Below are 18,634 nucleotides of genomic sequence, written 5' to 3' on the forward strand. Positions count from 1 at the left end.
CTGAAGTCACTGCAGCTTCTTGTTCCGGGAAGTCTGCCTGGTCCGAGTATGTCCTCTGCTGAAGCCTCCTTCTCTATGTAAGGGTCCAATTCACTGGCAGGTCGATGCAGGGCACCGGCCAGTCCTGCTCCCATCTCCTTTCAACACTTCTCACTCTCCGAGGTTTTGCGCCTCTCCCTGCTGTGCCGACCGGGATGCAACAGCAGCTGCAGGTAATTCAAATTGCAGTTTCCAGTGGCGCGGGTCCAGCTTCCGTGCTGAGACCTTATCTGTGCCTGCTGTCTTGCCAGGATTGCATTTCCAGATGGTTTCTCTTAATTTAGTTCATTCCTGGGTCAGCAAAGAATATCCCCCCTTGCCTGGATCTTCCTGTCCTGCACCATTCCTAGATTTCAAGTGCAGTTTCTCCGAGAGCCTCAGAGGCTGCTGCTATCTATCCGCCATGTTCTTCTGGTAAAAAAGGTTGTATATTATGGACAAACTTATACCAACTGCCACTGACAGAAGCATCCCATCCAAACAGCAGTGCAGTATTCACTGCTGTACATGGAGGAAATGTTTCCAACACAGTCACAAAATAAACCCCAATCAATTTAAAAGAATTTCAATTATGCAGAGAATTTTGTCTCACTATGATGAAATACGTTTAGAAATTAACACTAGGGACAGCACTATTTACCCAGAACCTGAAAGAGTAAACAGTTAAGAGGAAGCATGGGAATGGAGCTCAGTGACAAAGTGCCTGCCCGGCAAGCGCAAGGCCCTGAGTTCAATTCCCAGGGCCAAAAATATAACCTAAAACAAAGGAGAGAATGTTAGCGGATATGTTTGAAAGCTTTGATGCAGGGAAAAAATTTCCTGAAAGACAAGAAGGGCCCAAGTCTATGGGCCTGTGCCTCATTTCCATGGAAGACACTGAATTCGTTAGACCTTTCTGAGTAACTTCAGGCTTGATGAGCTTCACTGCTGAATTTTACCAAACACTGAAGGTAGAAGAAGTATCAGTTTTATACACTGTCATAGGAATTTGAGGAGCAAAATTTCCCAGTTTATGAGGTCACTGTTATTGTGATTATTCAGAGCAGACACAAGTATCAGAGAGATAACTACACATCAATACCCTTGAAAAGAACAGACACAAGTGTTCTTAAAACTTAAACAATGGAGAGAAACACCTCTTAGAGCATCACTGAAAAGCACTAACTAAAGAGATTTCCACAGTAGTGACAGTGAATTATCATCTGAATTATTCAAGGTGATAAAAGCTTAAATTCAACAGAATGATCAGTACATTTACAAAATACACTACTACAAAATTACCTGAGCTAAAAAAAAGACATGATACACAACGTAAATGAGTTACTTAGCAACGAATTTGAGTCCATAAATGGTACCAAACAGAAATCCTAGAGAATTAAACTTGTATCCAAAGTGTGGGCAACAGAAATGACCACAAGGACAGAGCCCTGGAGTTAGAAGACAGGGCTGGTGTCAGTGCCCAAATACTCAGGGACACCTTACAAAACTGGAACATGGACAGTAGATCCAACAGCTATTAGATGGTGCACACACAACTAACTGGAATAAGTGAAAAACCACAAGACAGCACAGATGGCATAAAAATCTGTGACAGAAACAATAGCAGAAAACTTTCTGAATATGGGGAAGTAACTTGACATGCAGATAAGAAAGACAGATGAAACCCCAAGTAGCCACAATCAGAAAAGGATCTCCCCATGACATATGACAGTCAATACCTGGGAAGTCCAAGGTGAGAACAGAATCTTATAACCTCATAAAGAAAAGCAAGGAATCACTTATAAATGTAAAACCATTAGAAATACAGCACACTTCTCAACACAAACCATTAAGACCAGGAGAGCTTGGAGTGAGGTATTTCAACACATAAAAGAAAGCAACATCCAACCCAGGTGATATATCCTACAAAACTCTCTTTCAAAACCACTCTGCAGGACTTCAGGGCAACCACTTCCCTCGCTGGAGCCCAGCCAGTCCTGTCTGAAACACACTGTGGATGGCCTGGCTGCAAGGCCTCTCTAGCTTCCCTGGCCTTGAAACTGTCAGATTGTTGGACACTGTTAGTGTAGAAACAGGAGAAGTGACTGGGAGGCCCTGGCTTAGAGGAGCAGTGATCTCAGTGCCCAGGGATTTCCCTGAACTCTCAGAGGACGAGCAGGAGTTCTCCCAGGGCCTGGCACATGTATGACCGTCTTGATGTTCACCTCAGAGACAGAATACTGAACTCCAGTTGCAGGAGGTGTGTTGCCTCCCAGGATTTGGCAACTGTAGATAGAGAGCTTGTCTGCATGGCAGGATGTAGGTGAAACCTCCAGAGGAGTCTTCAAGGTTAGATGATGACACTATGAACAGCATCCCTGCAAACTTTCCTGGTCTTGACTATTTCAGGAGCATAACACTAACTTTGTCATAAAGGTGCAGAAACATAGGTTTACCAGACACACTCATTCTTTAGAATATTTCTATTGATGAGTTATTAACTTTACTTTTATAAGTGATGTTATATTACACAGTGGCTTACCAGGAAAAAAAACAAAAAAATATAAAGTATTGAATTTTTAATATTTATTGAGTGTTTATAATAAAGCATCAAAATTTAAAACATCAACAATTTTTTGGCATAAAGTCTACAAAAAATAACAAAAATATTCCTATACAAATTACACTGAAAATACCAACAGCAATTTACAAAAAAGTAATCTTCACTTCAATTATCACATCTAAATCAGTCTGTGCACATGACCACAGCGTATTCCATAGACACATAATACTCACACTGGGAGCACACGTTTTGCTGTCCTACTCTTTTTGTAGGATGTACTTGATATCTCAATGGTTTTGCTGTTTTGTCAAGGTTATTGTGCTATAGAGTGTGTAGCCAACAGGAACATAAAATATCAAAAGAAGTTCTTAAATTCTTACTGTGTATTGTGCCTTTAGAATACACATCAATGGGGCTGGGGGTTTAGCTCAGCATCATAAGCACCTGCCTTGCAAGCAGGCGGTCATGAGTTCAATCCCCGGTACCGATAAAAAAATGAAAAAGACAAAAAAAAAAAAAAAAAAAAAAGAATACACATCAATATATTTTCACATCAAAGATAACATCAAAAGTAGAAACCTATGTGAACTGCAATGTAAACAGAAACAAAAATCTACCACATAAATAAGCTTTGCTTCAACTGTCATATCCAAAGCAGTCTTTGCACTTGTCATACCCAAGGCAGTCTTGCATGTTCCATACACGAGGGACACTTCCACTGATAGCATGTTTTGTTTTCCTGTATTTTCTTGTAGGACACAGTTGAGATCTTTTTGTTTTCCTCTTATCATCGTGGATCTAGGAAGCTGTGTGTGCCTATTCACCTGTCAGCTCACCAGTGCACTCCACAGTACTTCACATAATTCACTGACAAGAAAAGCTGGATTTTTCTCTGCTGTGAATAATCTCATATGAACTGTAGTCCCAAACCATAAGAACATTTCTGTTCATAACATCATCTGGTTTATTATTCTATGAATAAACACCTTGTGGCTAAGTTCAAGCTAAATGTCTAAATTGAAAGCATAAAAAGTCCTCACATGCACAAGGGCATTCATTATGCCAGAGTTGACCCATCATTTTCCATGAGGCCTTTACATTCCTGCAATCACTATGAGAAATCCCTCCTAAGCACACAGATCCATAAATGCTTTCAGTTCAGCACCATGTCATAAAACATTTTTGAATATGGCTAATGGTGCATAGAGAACACTTTACTTGAATTTTAACCTCTGTATATTTCACAGAATCTTGTAACATTTCATGTGTTAAAATTTCCAACTTTGAATAGCAGTATCAGCATTCGTCCAATACATTTCACTCTTGCCAAGTCCCTCACTATATTTTTGGACTTAGTATTAACATTAGATTATTTCATTTGGTTATGTGGCCATTTTGCAACATTTTTACTAGTCAAATATGTATTCACATTGTTTTGTCATCTTAACAAAGGAGGTCAGTATCAGTATCAGTTGATCTTTGCTCCACTTCACTGTCCCAGGAAGTTTGACTCACATGGCCAATTTCAAAGTCCTCTTCCTCCTCTTCATCGACATCCATCCATCCACAACACTCTTCTGTTATGAAAGTGTTTTGTCATAATGGATCATCTTCATCATTCATGCATGAGTAATCTGACGATTCATTCACTTGTGACCTCCTCCAAGATATAGTTTTCACATGCCATTGTACAGAACTGGGCTATTTCCACCAGAAAAATCAAAAGAAAGCTTTTAAAAAGACAAACCCTGGAGTAATGGGGGATTATTGAACCCTCTTTGATGCTTGAATAAACACACAAAAGCAGTTAGATGGAGCACAACGTGGGTGAAAATCCCATTTTGAGACTTTTGCACTGGCTCACACACCTCATTGTTTGACACAGCAAGTTGGTAATCACATAAACTGCTTTCCAGTGTCCCTCAGGGGAAGGTAGTGACATGCCCAGCTGGCTATTGCAGTAAAGTAAAATTTACTGGTACAGGATAGGCCTGCTGCATGTAGTTATGTTGCTACCTACACTCTAATATGTCCCTGTGTCTCCTGAAACCTTTTCTTAACCAAAGACCCACTCCAACAGTAGAGTGGCCAACTCTTCTGTATTTGGCACAGAGGACTTTTACTTTGTACTTTTTCTACCTTCTTGCTTTGCATCTAATTGGGTGAGGTTTCCCATCTCGTCTCCCAGTCTCTGCTTTTGATTGGGAAGACACTGCCCCTTCATTAGAAGGGAACTAGAGCTTGCAAGAGTTTGCCTCTGTCAGGTGGCTGTTTCATGAGCCTTGCAGCATCTTGTCCTTGCTCTTTTTCGTCGTCTTCTTTATTTTTTAAAATTTTATTTTATTTTATGTTTTTCATATCAGGGATCAAACTCAGGACCTCACACTTGCCAGACAGATCTTATGCTGCTGAGTTGAATCCCTGGCCTAAAAAGAGGATAAAACCAAGGAAAATAAAACAGAATAAAACCGATCAAGATAAACCAGTATAAGTGATACAGGTCTTTAAAACTTAAAAATCAGCAATAGTTACCATAATGCCTCTATCATCTTCAAAATAGCTGCAGATACCTTTGGACCTGGTAAAAATCAAACAACAGAATAGAGCAGAAACAACAAACACAAAACAATGACTGAAGTAAAGGACTTCAAAACAAGCTCACAGTAAGTCCAGAATGGCTACCATAACATGTCTTGCTATCTTTTGAACAGTTGTTCATGGCATCAGATTTAATATAATCAAACAAAATGAAAGAATAAAACCCAACCATCAAAGCAATGAAAATGACATGGTTTCCAGGCAGGGCCCACCCCCTTGTGAGGCCTGGTTCTCGCTCCACAGTCTGCGAATGCTGCTGACTGGGAGAGAGGCTTGGGCGTGGCTGTCCCCACTCCAGCAGCAGCTGTCCCGCTCTTCTGCAGGAGCCATTCGTTTTGGAGTCAATGGGCTCGTCACCTGTGTAAAAGCTATTTATGTTTTCTTTGAGGATGCCGTGGATATAACTTTGAAAATCCCAAGGTCACCCCAGGGTGGTGTGAATCCGTGGCAGTTAAACATAGCCATATACAGGATGCTGCCCCACATCTGGGGAGTAAGTTTGTAGTTTCCTCCACGTATGCCACACTGTGTCTCAGGAAATACAGTACTACAGGGTGCATTGTTTTCTTTTCAATATGTGAGCCTCTAACATGTAGAATACAAAACCAGTCCTGATTTTCATAAAGGTCCACCTATTCAGCTTTAACAGACTTTTCTTCAGACTTGAGTTCCTGCAAAAAAATTCTCCTTTGTGAGCCAGGGTCTTGCTCTGTAGCCCAGGCTGGCCTTGAACTCACAGTGATCATCTTGCCTCAGCCTCCTGAGTGCTGGATCACAGGCATGTGGGACCAGAGCTGGTTCTTCCATTTCAACCTAAGGGACTCCTCTACCCAAGGCAGGCCTACTAGGAAGGACGGACATTCTTCAGTGCTTGCATCTAGGAATGTCTGAGTTTTCCCCCTCATTTTAAGGACAGTTTTGCTGGATGTAAAATGCTTAGTTGAGAGAGCTTTTTGTTTTGTTTCACTGTTTCATTCACACAGCACATGTCCACCTGTTTCCTTCTGTCCTCCTGTAACAGAATATCCCGCACCCCAGTCAGTATACTGCAGTTTCTTAGTTGTCCAGGTAACAGTTCTGTCTCTAAGAAACGGTTGGTCACTGTGATGCCTAGCTGGTCACTGTGATGCACACTGCATAAACCAGCCCCAATCAACAAGCCATTTTGCCCCTGTACTCCCCACTTGCTTATCCTATACAGGCCTCAGACCATCAGAGATCAGGGCCTGATATTCTGGGAATGTACCAATCAGTGCCCGTTGGTGTAAATAAATGTGTCTCCAACTCTTGGGTGTCCTTTCTGTGACTGTGCTTGCCGCTGCTCTCCAAGGATTTTGAGGATAAGTCTAATGACTATGTTTTTGGGGAATTGATGTCAGCTGCACAGGCATTAATTTATTTGTCATATTTTATACACTGACCGTTACGTTATTCTAATGTAAGTGAAGTTGCAGCATCACTTTGACACCAGTAAGAATTAAGAGCAAAAGGAACTGGAGATGCTGAGTGTAGACATCATGGGATCTCTAAATGTAAGAGGTATTACAGATGCTGAGAACTGATTCTCAGAACAGAAACAAAAGGGATATTGAAGCATCCTACAGGTTTGAATTTCAAAAACTCAAGTGTCAATCTCCATAACTCACATTAGTAAGACATTTTGTAACATTTTTCTGTTAGAAACAAAAGACCCTCATGGCCAAGAGTGTGAGGGGTGAAGTGGAGGTGACCAGCTCTGCCTGGGCCCACTGGCACCATGACTTCACAAGATCCCCTGTGAGGTCACAGCAGATAGCTGTATAAGGTAGGGTTTTCAGCCCAGAGACCCTTCGTGGGTGAAGTGGATTGGTGTTTGGAGAGTAGTTGGTGATTTGAGATTTGAAATTTTGATAATTGATTTTATAAAGTCTAGTTCCATCAAGGCATTCTTTGTGGCACATAAAACATCTTTGCTGGACGTCATGTCATCGTCCACAGGAACATTCTCTGAGGACTATGACATGCTGTTACCCCTTGGTGAGGGTCACTTTGCCAAGGTGGTTCTCACTGAACATGTGTGCACAGGGATGCTGGTAGCTGTGAAGGTACTTCAAAAGGAGAAGTTGAGGCCTACTGCTATTATACGGGAGGTCAGCATCCTAAAGGACCTTCAGCACCCCAATATCATCAAGTTGCTGGAAGTCTCAGAAAATAGTACCACTATGTTCCTCGTAATGGAGTATGCACCCAGAAAAGACCTGCAGCAATTTATCAAGCGTGCTGAGACACAGAAGCTGGGGGAGGAAAGGGCCCGGCTGATATTCCGAGAACTCCTGGAGGCTGTGCAGTACTGCCATGACAGCGGCGTCATCCATGGGGACTTGAAACCGGCGAACATATTAATGGACCGTGAAGGCCACCCCAAGCTCAGCGATTTTGGCTTTGCTTTCAGGTTCCTTCCTGGCCAGGAGGTGACCGCGTGTGGATGCACCCTACAGTATGCTGCCCCAGAGTTATTCTTACAAAAGAAATACCAAGGCCCACCACTGGACATTTGGTCTTTAGGGGTAATTTTATATGAAATGGTCGCTGGGGTACGCCCATTTAGTGGGCCCAAAACAGAATTGATGAACAATGCCCTAAACGGGCGATACCAGTTTCCCCAGCACTTCTCCAAAGAGGTGCAAAGCTTAATTAAGGGTCTTCTCAACCCTGACCCTAGCATGCGCCCTACCTTGGAGCAAGTAAGGCAGCATCCATGGCTTCGGCTTGAATCTGTCCCTTGTCGACCTCCTCAACTGCTCCCCAAAGCCAAAGAAAGGGCAATAGTGGACTTTTTGGATGGGAAGGGGTACAACCCGCTGAAGGTGATTGATGCAGTGAAGTACAGAAAATACAATCGGTACATGGCGCCCTTCCTGCTACTACGGGGCATGGCACTCCGGAAATTCCACTTCGGGTCTGAGGTGAAGCCCACACACAAACGTGAGGCTGAACATCTGTTTGAACAGTCCACAAACAAAGATGACAATCTGCTATCTGCATCTCCTCCCCCTGTAGCTGCCCCACCAGCTAGGAGGGTCAGTGAGCCCTGCCTCTTCACTGGCCACTTCCTCCCCGAGGTGAAGCCTCTTGGCCAGCAAAGGAAGACAGTCTCCCTGCCAACTGACATCAGCAGGACTCCCCCTGCTCGCACATCCTGCCAGCCCGGTCCAAACTTTATTGGTACCTCTGGCCAGCCAGGCCCTGCTTCTCCCATCAAGTCCTATCATCCAGAACCTGCTACCCCTAAAGCATCGCGTCAACCAAGCCCTGCTTCTCCCATCAAGTCCTACTATACAGGACCTGCTACCCCTAAAGCATCCCGTCAACCAAGCCCTGCTTCTTCCATCAAGTCCTACCATTCAGGGCCTGCTACCCCTAAAGCATCCCGTCAACCAAGCCCTGCTTCTTCCATCAAGTCCTACTATACAGGACCTGCTACCCCTAAAGCATCCCGTCAACCAAGCCCTGCTTCTTCCATGAAGTCCTACTATACAGGACCTGCTACCCCTAAAGCATCGCGTCAACCAAGCCCTGCTTCTTCCATCAAGTCCTACTATACAGGACCTGCTACCCCTAAAGCATCCCGTCAACCAAGCCCTGCTTCTTCCATCAAGTCCTACGATACAGGACCTGCTACCCCTAAAGCATCCCGTCAACCAAGCCCTGCTTCTTCCATCAAGTCCTACCATTCAGGGCCTGCTACCCCTAAAGCATCCCGTCAACCAAGCCCTGCTTCTTCCATCAAGTCCTACTATACAGGACCTGCTACCCCTAAAGCATCCCGTCAACCAAGCCCTGCTTCTTCCATCAAGTCCTACTATACAGGACCTGCTACCCCTAAAGCATCCCGTCAACCAAGCCCTGCTTCTTCCATCAAGTCCTACTATACAGGACCTGCTACCCCTAAAGCATCGCGTCAACCAAGCCCTGCTTCTTCCATCAAGTCCTACTATACAGGACCTGCTACCCCTAAAGCATCCCGTCAACCAAGCCCTGCTTCTTCCATCAAGTCCTACGATACAGGACCTGCTACCCCTAAAGCATCCCGTCAACCAAGCCCTGCTTCTTCCATCAAGTCCTACCATTCAGGGCCTGCTACCCCTAAAGCATCCCGTCAACCAAGCCCTGCTGTTCCCATCAAGTCCTGTAAAACCAGCCGTGCCTCTACTGAGTCATACTGGCAGCCCAACCCTGCCTCTCCCGGTGAGTCCTTCCAGCACAGCCCTGGGACTCCAAATGCTGCCTTCACTGCTGCCCCAGCCCCTGTCAGCAGTAGGAGGTGGGGCTGGAAAACTGTCAAGAGAACCATGAGAGACTGCCTAAGGGCCCTGTGCTGCTGCCCCGTATCGACATGCAAGTGTCACAAACACAAGGTGGTCGAGGGTAAGTACTGCACAGTAGAGAACCAGAGGTCACTCAAGGAGTCTGAGTGGTCCGGCTGCTTCCTCAGAATGTGCTGTGTCTCGATATCATTTTCAACTGTCAGGGAAGAACTGTAGGGAGGAGAGGAGGGGAGGGAGAAGGGAAGGTGTGGGCAGAGGCCAGGTGTGGGTAGGAGGAGTTGCAGTGGGTTCTGCTGCAGAGGAGGCTGGAGTGACCACAGCCACCACTGTATGCTGTGTTTCCCAGTGAGCGTGCATTACACATGTCTCCTTGCATTTGTAGTGCAGATCCATGATCCCTCCTATGGACGTGGTCATCCTGACAGCGAGGTCAGCCATGCAAGTGGAAGCCACAGTGAGTTGCCTTGCAGCCCTTTGTGCAGGGAGCTGGAGGGGAGAGGAGGAGTCAAGATCACTAGTGTATCCTGTGGGTGAGAAGCAGAGGGAGGGGTTGGTGCACAGCATGGGAAGGCTGCACAGGCACCAGGAGCTGAGAGCCAGTGAGAGGAAGACAGGAGGAGCAGGGGGGAGAGTCACCTGGCTTGTATCCTGCTGTCTGAGGGAGGCTGCCCCAGGGACAGGGAGGGCTGGGCACCATGGACCTGACCACAACCTCCCATGAGGATGCAGGGAGACCTGGGTACCATGGACCTGACCACACCTGACCACTACCTCCCTTATTGTGCCTGGCAGTAGGGTGTGTTCTGGGAAGAGCAAGGGGTCATCTACCATCACCCCCACACATCCCCATGAAGAGACATGGACCCAAACCCTGGTCTTCTGAATGCTGTCCCCAAGTCTGTGTCTGCAAGCCTTTGAAAGGAGCCCATTGAAGTCTTGTGTCAGTAAACAGAGACTCATATCCAGCCTTGAGGGCACACAGGCATGCGTGTTGTGGGGACAGAGTTTGGAACAAGAGAAATCTCCACACGTGAGGGTGTTACTTGCCACCGTGGGAACAGTGACATTTGGTAAAGAGAAGACATTCGTGGCTTCCAAACTGTGGTCTGTGTTTGCAGCACCTGGGGCAGGATCTGAACCAGAGAGTGTTCAGGGCAAGTTGGAACATGCACATAACACATGTCATGGTGCATCTTGCTTCTGCATTTTCTCATTTTCTATCTTTGTACTTGTTTTCTGCCTTGAGGCTTGTAAATTGCTTATGGTCAGTAGTTTATTACTAGTATTGGGACCTCTTTAGGAAATGACTATTTTCAGAGATGTTCTGTAGGGGTAGCTGGCTTTGGATTCTGTCATCCCAAGATTTTGCCTCTTCTTTTCTTAAAGGAACTTTTTTTTTTTTTTTTTTTTTTTTTTTCAAAACGAGAAACTATGGAATTTCTTTTTTGGTACTGGGAGTCAAACTCAGGGTCTTGTGTTTGCCAGGCAGGAGCTGTGCCACTGAGCTCCATCCCCAGCCCTGCCTCTTCAGTTCGGTAGGAATGAAGGGCTGCTGCCTGTTTGGCCCAGCACCCAGTTCTTATAGTTCTGTAGTCCAGAACTACAGGATTGTTTGTGCCCCTCAGACAACTGAGGTGGTGGTGTTCAAAGAAGATCAGTTGATGCCAATAACTCTGTCACTTTGGCTAACATAGTACAATCAGCTATAACAACTGCAACCAACACAGCCAGGAAATGATAAACTCTTATGACCAAGGACATGCCTGCTTTAATCACAGGTATGAGATTTGTAGTTACACAGCCAACTATAAGGCAAAGCAGAATATTATATACAGTAAGTATATATTCAGTAGAGCAATTTGCCCTAAAGGGAGAAAATTTATTAGGGATACCAAGAAAATATAGAAAAATAAAAGAGAGATAAGAAGACTGAAGTACAAAGGGAGATTACCAGGCCTTAGAAAACGAGTGATAAAACAGGAGCAAAAAGCAGGACCAAAACAGAGAGAAAAATACAAAAGCTGAGAACAATGTACACAGGCAGGAAAAACAAAACACAAAGACAAAAAGTTCTCTGACTTTAAACCTGTGGCAGGCCTCTGCAGTCTGTGGTCTTATTGCAGTGTCCAGTGCAGAGAAGACAGTGGAGGCACTCCAAGCCCAGCTGCGTGCTGTCAGATCCCAGCAAGCCTGCAGTAGTGTTTCGGGCCGCTGAGTTAGCTAGAAATACTATAGGCAGGGAGACAGGGCTAGGTCCTGAAGGAGCCAGTGCAGGAGCTCTGATACCTTGCAGCTAAGGGGAGACAGGCACCTCCTGCTGTGGGCCAAACCTCAAGACAAAAGATCAAACAAATACATCCATAAGGACTGATGTTCTAAATAGCTTCTTAGCACCCCGCAGAAGTCAGGAGTCACCATTCCAACCCCCTAGGGAAGATTCACTGCTCTCTAAGAATGCCTGCTTTCTAAGTGGCTCACTTCCCCATTTGTCCCCAATTTAATGAATTTACCTGAACTATTAATCTTATTGGTTAACCATAGTTCTGCCCTACCTTATGCCCATCTGCCTTGTGAGTTCCCAGTTTTGCCCACAAGTCCATCTCATCCCATGATTTTCCTCTATAAACGTCCCTGGGAAAGACAGAGTCCCACTGCTTGGGACTCCTCCTGTCTCTCTCAGACAGAAGCTTGCTTTCTCTCAATAAATATATTTTACTCTTTACCTCTATTGTTCCTAAAATTTACTCTTTGATTTTAGAGAACACGAATTCACCTTCAGCCGGTTGTACCCCTTCCCAGCCATAATGTGCAGTATTGCCCTTTCTGTGGCTTTGGGGAGCAGTTGAGGAGGATGACAAGGGACAGATTCAAGCTAAAGCCATGGATGCTGCCTTACTTGCTCCAAGGTAGGGCACATGCTTGGGTCAGGGTTGAGAAGCCCCTTGATTAAGCTTTGCACCTCTTTGGAGAAGTGCTGGGGAAACTGGTATCGCCCCTTTAGGGCATTCTTTGTCAACTGTGTTTTGCTCCTCCTGACATAGTAGGTCAGGAGTTTCACTCCCCTATATCATTTGGAGGTCTTCCACTGAGATCAGCCAGCTTGGTGCATGCTCCAGTATCTTAACAGTATTGAAAGTATGGCTCACATCATGAGTCACTTAGTTAAAAATGTTCACAGTATGTTGTACATCTAAGAAAGCACAATAAATACAACATATTATGGACCTTTTTTTTTTTTTTTGTCCCAGGGATTAAACTCACAACTTGCAGTTGTCAAGCAGGCACTTATGCCACTGAGCTAAATCCCTAGCCTGATTCTACAGACTTTTAAAACTAACTGTGTGGTCCTTGAGACAGTAAACTGTCTGCATTCAAGGCCTGGATCCACCTGAAACTGCATGTACAATTCAGGTGAACTTACGTCTTGGCTTGCTGGCCTTAAGAACAGTAAGGATACCCTAGCAATAATTAAAATCTGTTGTGACTGTCACATCTTTTGTCTTTTTTTTCCTTTAGATCACCTTATCTCCTAGGTTACTGAATTAAACAGTGTATGTAAAGGTCCTGGAGGAGTGATGTTCCATCAAGTGTCACACATGTATTTTATTTTAATTGTGGTTTTTGTTAATCTATGTTCAAGCAGAGGTAGGAAAGTTTATGTTCACGTATAGAAAAATCTCTTGCATGTGTATTTCAACAAAAGAATATGTAATAGAGCAGTAATCCTTCTTCACTTATTCTTAATAATAAAATAAACTGATTACTATGTGTACTGTTTCAGGCACTTAATAAAGCCCAATATAACACAATACAAACAATACTGATGCCACTGGATATTAAAGGAATTAAGCAACTGAGCTATACTAGACTTCATTTCAGCATTTTAGATCCTTTCAAAGGACTACACTTGAATGTCTTTGCACGATGACCACTTAGTTCTTTATACTCTGACCTTGGTTAAGCCCAAGGTCAGCCCAGTTATGTTCCTTTTGTTACCAGGGTTCTCCAGGTGATCAGGTGACTGATTGCTCCACTCCTGATTGGTCAGCTTCCCAACCTGAAGAAGAATCTTGCTTGGAACCTGTCAAAATCCCACCTGCATTCCTCCTCCTCAGCCCCACATCACAAGCATCGCAGCAGTATAAGTCAAGGCCTCTCCAGGCAAGAGACATTTGACTCTGAAACTCAGGAGAGTGGAGACTCTGCCTACTTGCAGCCAAAAGATTATTCCCGTGAACACATGGACCACTATGCCCCACATTGTGATCACAACCACCGAGATGAGACCCATGGGAGCAGTGACCGCAGACACAGAGAATCTCGACACTGCTCCAGGGACATAGATCGAGAGCAGGACCACAATGAGTGCAACTAATTGCAGAGCCATCATAAATCCAAATAGGGATGTTTACGTCCACCAATGACTTTCGCCTTTTTCTGCTTTTTCCATGGTTTTGTGTAATAGCACAAACAAAACTTTTCAAGTCTACCCTCAGTCATGTGACCCGTCTTGTATATTTTGTATTGCTGTTGCTTCAATAGCAATGGCATGAAATTAAGAGCATTAATTTCTATTTTGATTTTCCTAAGTGCTGTACACATTTGCCTGGTGCAGCTGCAGTCCTCTGGTTTTACACTAGACCCTTCAGAACCTGGTTTGGGTAGCTGTTACTTGGGAAAAACCTGCCATCCCAACAATGTTAGTGTTTCAAGAAATATAGGTGTATCCAGCAATCGAGAAGTAACACAGATCAAAAGTGGAAATTGTTTCTCCAGATTTTTAATACTGAGACACCTGATGAGCATATTCATTTATTTATTCATGGACCACTGTTTCTTGCTTGTACCTCTGGCTGACTAAACTAGGAACAGATTCAGTCTTGCAAGATTGTTGCAAAAAACAGAAAAAAAAATTCGTCTTCTACTTGAAAAAGCCCATCTAAATTTCAAAAATATAACTATTCTTCCGGGAGAACATGGCGGACAGATAACAGCAACTACCGGAGGCTCTCTGAAAAACTAGGCTCAGAAGCCAGGTATGGTGCGGACTAAAGAGACATAAGCAGGTGGAGTTATGCTCTGCTGACTCAGGATCGAAGTCGGCTGAGAGAAACCAACTTGGAATGCAGTCCTGGTGCTAAAACAGGAACAGAAAAGCCTCTGCTGGACCCCGCACCATTGGAAGCCGCGATTTGGGTTTCCCACCGCGCGGTGGCTGGCTGCCTCTATATCAGCTCAGCAAGGCTAGAGACACACGGAAACTCTGAGAATGGGAGTCTGCGAACGGAGTCGAAAACAGGACGGGCAGGGAGGCATGTTCTGACTTGTGGCGAGGTCAGTGAGAGAAACTGACACTCCACCACAGTTTGAGTCCAGCGGACTTCCTGGGCCCGAGCAGTCCTGCGGGAGCAGGGCGCGGTGGCGACTCCAGCCACACATTCCCCTCTCGGGCGGGATTGGTGAAAAGTGCCTGGCCTGCGTGACGCTGCTGGCGGACCCCGTAGGCTGGCCCAACCCAGATCCCAGAGCCCGACGGAGGCCGGGAGGGGCGGGCCCCGCGTAGGCTGTCTGGTGCGCAGCAGTGAGTGGGAACACCTAACCGGCGCAATTCAATCAGGCTGTGGCTGACAGGGAGAGAAGCTGGGCCTCTCATATAAGCTTGCATATATAAGGAACAGGGAATATGGGAAGAGGCAGCAACAAGAAAGGCTCCTCGGCCCCCAACTCTGAGAAACAGGCAATAGCGGACAGCGCACCAATAGACATAAAGCGCCATATAGAGAGCCTCATAGACCAATTCAGGAATGAAGTTATCAATGACCTGAAGCTAGAAGTATGCAAAATTGTTAGAGAAATGCTAAGCACCACCCAAGAAAAAACAGATGGTGGAATGGAAGAACAGAAAAAGAGGGGAGAATTGTTTGATGGAGATAACAGGGAAAGTAAAGAATACGTGAAGCAGGTTCAAAGGGACTACCAAGAAACTAAGAAGTCTATCGAAGACTGGCATAACAGCTTGAAAGAAACTAAGGACAGACTATCTGAACTGGAGAGCAGAATTGTAATATGGGAGAATGAAATGAAAAACTTCTTGAAAATAATAAAGAAACAAACAGCAATAATACAAAGACAAGAAGATGATAAGAGGATCCATAACTTAAGGATTAAGAACATAAAAGAAGAAGTAGGGACACAAACAAATGAACTACAAAAGCTACTCACAGAAATAATCCAGGAGAATTTTCCTAATTTAGCAAAAGGTAAAGATACTCAGATGTATGAGGCATACAGGACCCCAGCTACCTACAACCCTAACAGAGAAACACCCAGGCATATAATAATAAAAATTCCAGAAATTCAATACAAGAACAGAATATTAAAAGCTGTCAGAGACAAGAAACAGACCACTTACAAGGGAACACCCATCAGAATTGCAGCAGATTTCTCTGCACAAACCATCAAATCACGAAGAGCATGGGGGGAAATAATTCAAGCTTTGAAAGATAATCTCCAGCCAAGATTGAGATATCCTGCACAACTGTCCCTGGAAATTGATGGAAAAACAAGGTGCTTCCAGGATAAAGAGGAACTGGGGGAATTTGCAACCACCAATTCAACTCTAGAGAGAGTATTACAGGATATTCTAAAAAAAGAAAAATACAAAGAATCCAGAAATAGTGGAGGCCACAACGAATGGAGCAGAGAACAAAGTGAAGAAGACAAACTGACAGCTACTGACAGAATAAGAGCTCAACAGAAATGAGGCAGAGAAGATTGGATGATAGGAACAGCTATTTTGGAGAAAATGACATCTTAATAGGTAATACTGATTTAGTATCATCTTGTTTTGAAGTCTCATCTAGCTTTTGTCCTTCTGTCTCCATTGGTCTAAACAGGTTGTATCTTATTGGATTTTATTATGTACGATAGTATAAGCAAAAACCTTTTAAAGACAAGGAGATTATACAGAAACCATTGTTCATTTTCTGTTAGTCGATTCTAAATACTCTGTAATGCTGTCATTCTCTTAAATGGTTTTACATTGTTTTGATATACTTAATGCTACAGTATACGAAGTTGTACTCAAGGATTTCAAGGAAAGAGACAATATGGTAACTACTTTTAGGTCAGGATTATCTGGTGGTGAAACACTATTCTGCTTAAATGGTTATGTTTTGATCTGCGCTGTTTCGTTGTTATGCCCTCTTTTATCTCAATCTCCACTCCATTATTTACTTTTTTATTTTTATCCTTTTAATTAAAGGAAAAAATAGCAGGATATATTATAGTAACCCACTTTGACTTTCCATTACCTCGATTTAAAGCCCTGTATTACTCTCACCATCTGGTTTTTAACTGATGTTCCCCTATTCTGTTTTGCTGGATAGTATCAGGTTCGAAAATTTAGGCATCAGCTGTGAAGATAATGAGACTCATTATAATGCCCATTCTCATTGACTTTTATCTACTTTTGAAGACCTACAATGTCTCCAATGTTTTGGTTTTGTCGGTTTTATTCTTTACTGTTTTGTTCAATTGTATTATAACTAATGATATAGGCAATTCTATTAGAGATAGCGGGAGGCATTATGGTAACCATTGTTGATCACCTTGTATTATGTTTTCACATTATCTATTATGTCCACCCTTTTGACTTGACCGATTGCGTTCTGTTATGTCCCATTTGGTTTTACTCTCTTCCAAAAAAGTAATAAGAACCGTGGGAGCAATGAAACCCAAATTGTACAAAAGAGAGGAAAAGAAAGTGCTCTAAACTATATAACTGCATGTATATTTAAGTGTATAAGATAGAAAATGATATCAGAGTTTTATTGGATCATTGAACAGAACTGTTTGCAGTATCATTGATGGAATGTCAACTTTACAAGCTTTAATTTTGTGACTTGAACAATTATTTCTAAGATGACAGTATGTAATCCATTAACTAGTGATTTCCTACTGTTCATTTTTTTTCTGCAAATCTGTATAACTTGTACCCTTTCTCTGCTTTTTTTCTTTTCTCCTTAAATAGAATTAAAAAATAAATAAATAAAAATAAAAAAATAACTATTGTGCCCAATGTGACTGGTGATCATAGAGATAAAAAAGAAGTTCTTGCATGTGCTATGGATATCTGGGAGCCTATGCCGCACAATTACTTTTGTTACCTATGAAAAAGCCTTTTTTTTTTTTTTTGTTAAGTATGTAATTTCAGTAAAACAGTGGCCTGCCATGTGGGCAATGGCCCACCCTGGGACAAAAAAAAAAGCAGTGTGCCATCCGGATAAAACCTGCCTCTGATCCAGAATGCCAAAACCATGTTTTCCTTTTGTCCCACCCCAATTGGACAACCAGAGATGAGGAGGTTCCTTATCGGTATCGCCAGTTCTTCTCAGTAGCCATTAGGGCACCCCAGAAAACCCACCAATTTGCCCAAGAGAGCAGAGGTGAGGCAATTGGCTCAACAGAGACTTATTAGTCTCCCTCGGGGTTTTTTGAAAAGAGTGCAAAAGCCCTATCACATTTATACACCAGTAGTGGCTAAAAATGCAAGGGCCATTAATATTGCCTTTGTAACCCAGTCGGCCACTGATATTAAGCAAAAATTGCAAAAGTTTGAGAGATTTGAGGAAATGCCCTTCAATCAGTTATCAGAGGTTGCTTAAAAGATATTTGACAACCGGGAGGACCCTAAAGACCAGGCTTAAGAGGTTTCTGCTGGGCAGAAAAACTGCATTGGTTGTTGGACTTTCCATAAAAAAATAAAAATAAATGACTCTTTCTTCCCAGCAGATGCAAGCCATCCAAAAGATTCCAGTGCCTGTGACTAAAAACCAAGTGCAAAAATTTCTAGGAGCCATAGGACTGATGCAGAGTTTGGGACCCTGGCAGAGGCCTGTTGCCTATCTTTCCAAGAGACTTGATTATGTGGCAGCCAGATGGCCACCTTGTCTGTGGGTGTTTTCCTCGGTAGTCATCCTGATAGAGGAGACACAAAAACTGACTTGTGGACCAAAATTCTTAATTGTCTCCTCCTATTCGCTGGAGACTCTCATCAAGCCTCCACCGGACCAATGGCTGCCCAACTCCCAAGTCATGCATTATCAGGCATTACTTTTAGATCTGACTACCATCAGTTTCAAGGGGA

General features: G+C 43.6%; 2 protein-coding genes across 10 annotated transcripts in view; both read left to right on the forward strand.

Moving 5' to 3' along the window:
- The window catches only part of LOC106026068 (ATP-dependent zinc metalloprotease YME1L1), a 55,909-nt gene extending 52,325 nt beyond the window's left edge, over window positions 1-3,584 (forward strand). The window contains exon 9 of the mRNA XM_063237852.1: window positions 3,337-3,584. Coding sequence (XP_063093922.1) covers window positions 3,337-3,444 — 108 coding nt within the window. The 3' untranslated portion in view covers window positions 3,445-3,584. The remainder of the gene's footprint in view (window positions 1-3,336) is intronic.
- Window positions 3,585-3,854: 270 nt separating this feature from the next.
- On the forward strand, window positions 3,855-18,504 carry LOC100715449 (serine/threonine-protein kinase MARK2-like). Of its 9 annotated transcripts, none has more exons than XM_063237819.1 (4): window positions 3,855-9,586; window positions 9,869-9,940; window positions 12,245-12,392; window positions 18,277-18,504. In XM_063237819.1, the coding sequence occupies exons 1-3, from the start codon at window positions 7,141-7,143 to the stop codon at window positions 12,289-12,291; spliced, it is 2,565 nt and encodes an 854-aa protein (XP_063093889.1). In that variant the 5' UTR covers window positions 3,855-7,140; the 3' UTR covers window positions 12,292-12,392; window positions 18,277-18,504. The 9 variants fall into 9 exon arrangements, with proteins under 9 accessions (XP_063093889.1, XP_063093891.1, XP_013013417.1 ...); XM_063237821.1 differs by having other exon boundaries at window positions 18,280-18,504; XM_013157963.3 differs by lacking the exon at window positions 18,277-18,504 and adding an exon at window positions 13,003-17,553.
- The last annotated feature ends 130 nt before the right edge of the window (window positions 18,505-18,634 follow it).

This window comes from Cavia porcellus, unplaced genomic scaffold (assembly GCF_034190915.1).
Source record: "Cavia porcellus strain 051 isolate PalLab524CR breed Dunkin Hartley unplaced genomic scaffold, mCavPor4.1 scaffold_27, whole genome shotgun sequence".
NCBI classification, from domain to species: domain Eukaryota; kingdom Metazoa; phylum Chordata; class Mammalia; order Rodentia; family Caviidae; genus Cavia; species Cavia porcellus.

Coding starts and splice junctions, on each gene's coding strand:
- LOC100715449 (XM_063237818.1), top strand. CDS start 7,141: ATGTCATCGTCCACAGGAACATTCTCTGAGGACTATGACATGCTGTTA. Junction 9,587..9,868: donor CAAACACAAGGTGGTCGAGG/GTAAGTACTGCA, acceptor TTGCATTTGTAG/TGCAGATCCATGATCCCTCC. Junction 9,941..10,278: donor CCATGCAAGTGGAAGCCACA/GTGAGTTGCCTT, acceptor TGTGCCTGGCAG/TAGGGTGTGTTCTGGGAAGA.